The 1,029-nt window shown below is 46.0% G+C and overlaps 1 protein-coding gene across 1 annotated transcript in view; it reads left to right on the forward strand.

Moving 5' to 3' along the window:
* The window catches only part of LOC106941929 (matrin-3-like), a 7,838-nt gene extending 6,857 nt beyond the window's left edge, over positions 1-981 (forward strand). Inside the window, exon 5 of the mRNA XM_015025083.1 lies at positions 589-981. Within this exon, the coding sequence (XP_014880569.1) occupies positions 589-768 (180 nt within the window). The 3' untranslated portion in view covers positions 769-981. The remainder of the gene's footprint in view (positions 1-588) is intronic.
* Positions 982-1,029: the final 48 nt, after the last annotated feature.

Genomic DNA, 1,029 nt, shown 5'->3' on the forward strand with positions numbered 1-1,029 from the left:
TAATATCAATACAGAGCCTTAAGCTTAACAAGTAGCTTGTAGGCTAATCTTTATTATCATTATATTCATTTTGCCCCCAAAAAGTCGATCCCCCCCGTTCGTCTGGAGCCGGGCTGAGTATATCAGGGAGTCTCTGAGAATCCTCCCCCCTTCGCTCACACACATCGTTCAACCAGACAGCCATTTGTAATCCATGGGGGGGGCAGAAATAGTTTGGGAACCTCTGGCCTAACATAAGCTTAGCTCATGCTAGTTAGCTTATTGCATAACATTCAAAGCTCCCACAGTATTCAGGTTTGTCCAAAACTAATTCAGCAATTAATTTAAGAAAATTTAGATTTTCTGACACATGTAAACATAAAGGCTCATTCTGACATATAAACTGTTTCTTACAGAACGCAGCAGCCATGATGGAAATGTCTGTTAGCCACTGCTAGCTAACCCCCTGCTGAGTAAAACCACAGCAGTTCCCTAAAGCTGCAGTAGGTGGCAGCAGCGCTCCACAAAAAAATCGGATGTTTAAATGCCTGAAGGAGACGACAGTCAGCAACTTTAAATGGTTCTGCTTCTCTTTCTCCTCTTCCTCAGGCCTACATCCAGTTTGAGACGGAGGCAGAAGCCGTCAACATGGCTAAGTTCTACAACGGCAACGTGACGGCGACGGTTTGCGGCCGGCCTGTCAGGATCACTCACTCCATGAGCTACCCCACCATCCAGGTCAGTCCTCCAGCTCTTCTTCTGTGGTTTCCTGGCCCCTCTGCGTGTTAAAGTTGCTTCTGGGTGTTTCCATCAGGTCTCTTTGTCATTTTAGATGAAACTGGACATTTCAATAAAACTTGATATGTGAGGTTCTGTTCTCCAGGGGGCGGAGCCTCTCCAGCTGCCCTGCTGGGTTGGTCTGTGTTGCAGCGTATCAGAATCCACCTCTGACCAGAGACTGGGTCAGTGCAGTGAGGATGCTGAGGTTTTCCAGACAACAGAAGCCGAGACAAAAAACGTCGTTTTACTTTTCTTTTTTTTTTTTTTTTT

The sequence above is a fragment of the Poecilia latipinna genome, unplaced genomic scaffold (assembly GCF_001443285.1).
Source record: "Poecilia latipinna isolate Pla-1442-1.1 unplaced genomic scaffold, P_latipinna-1.0 Scaffold3940, whole genome shotgun sequence".
NCBI lineage: Eukaryota > Metazoa > Chordata > Actinopteri > Cyprinodontiformes > Poeciliidae > Poecilia > Poecilia latipinna.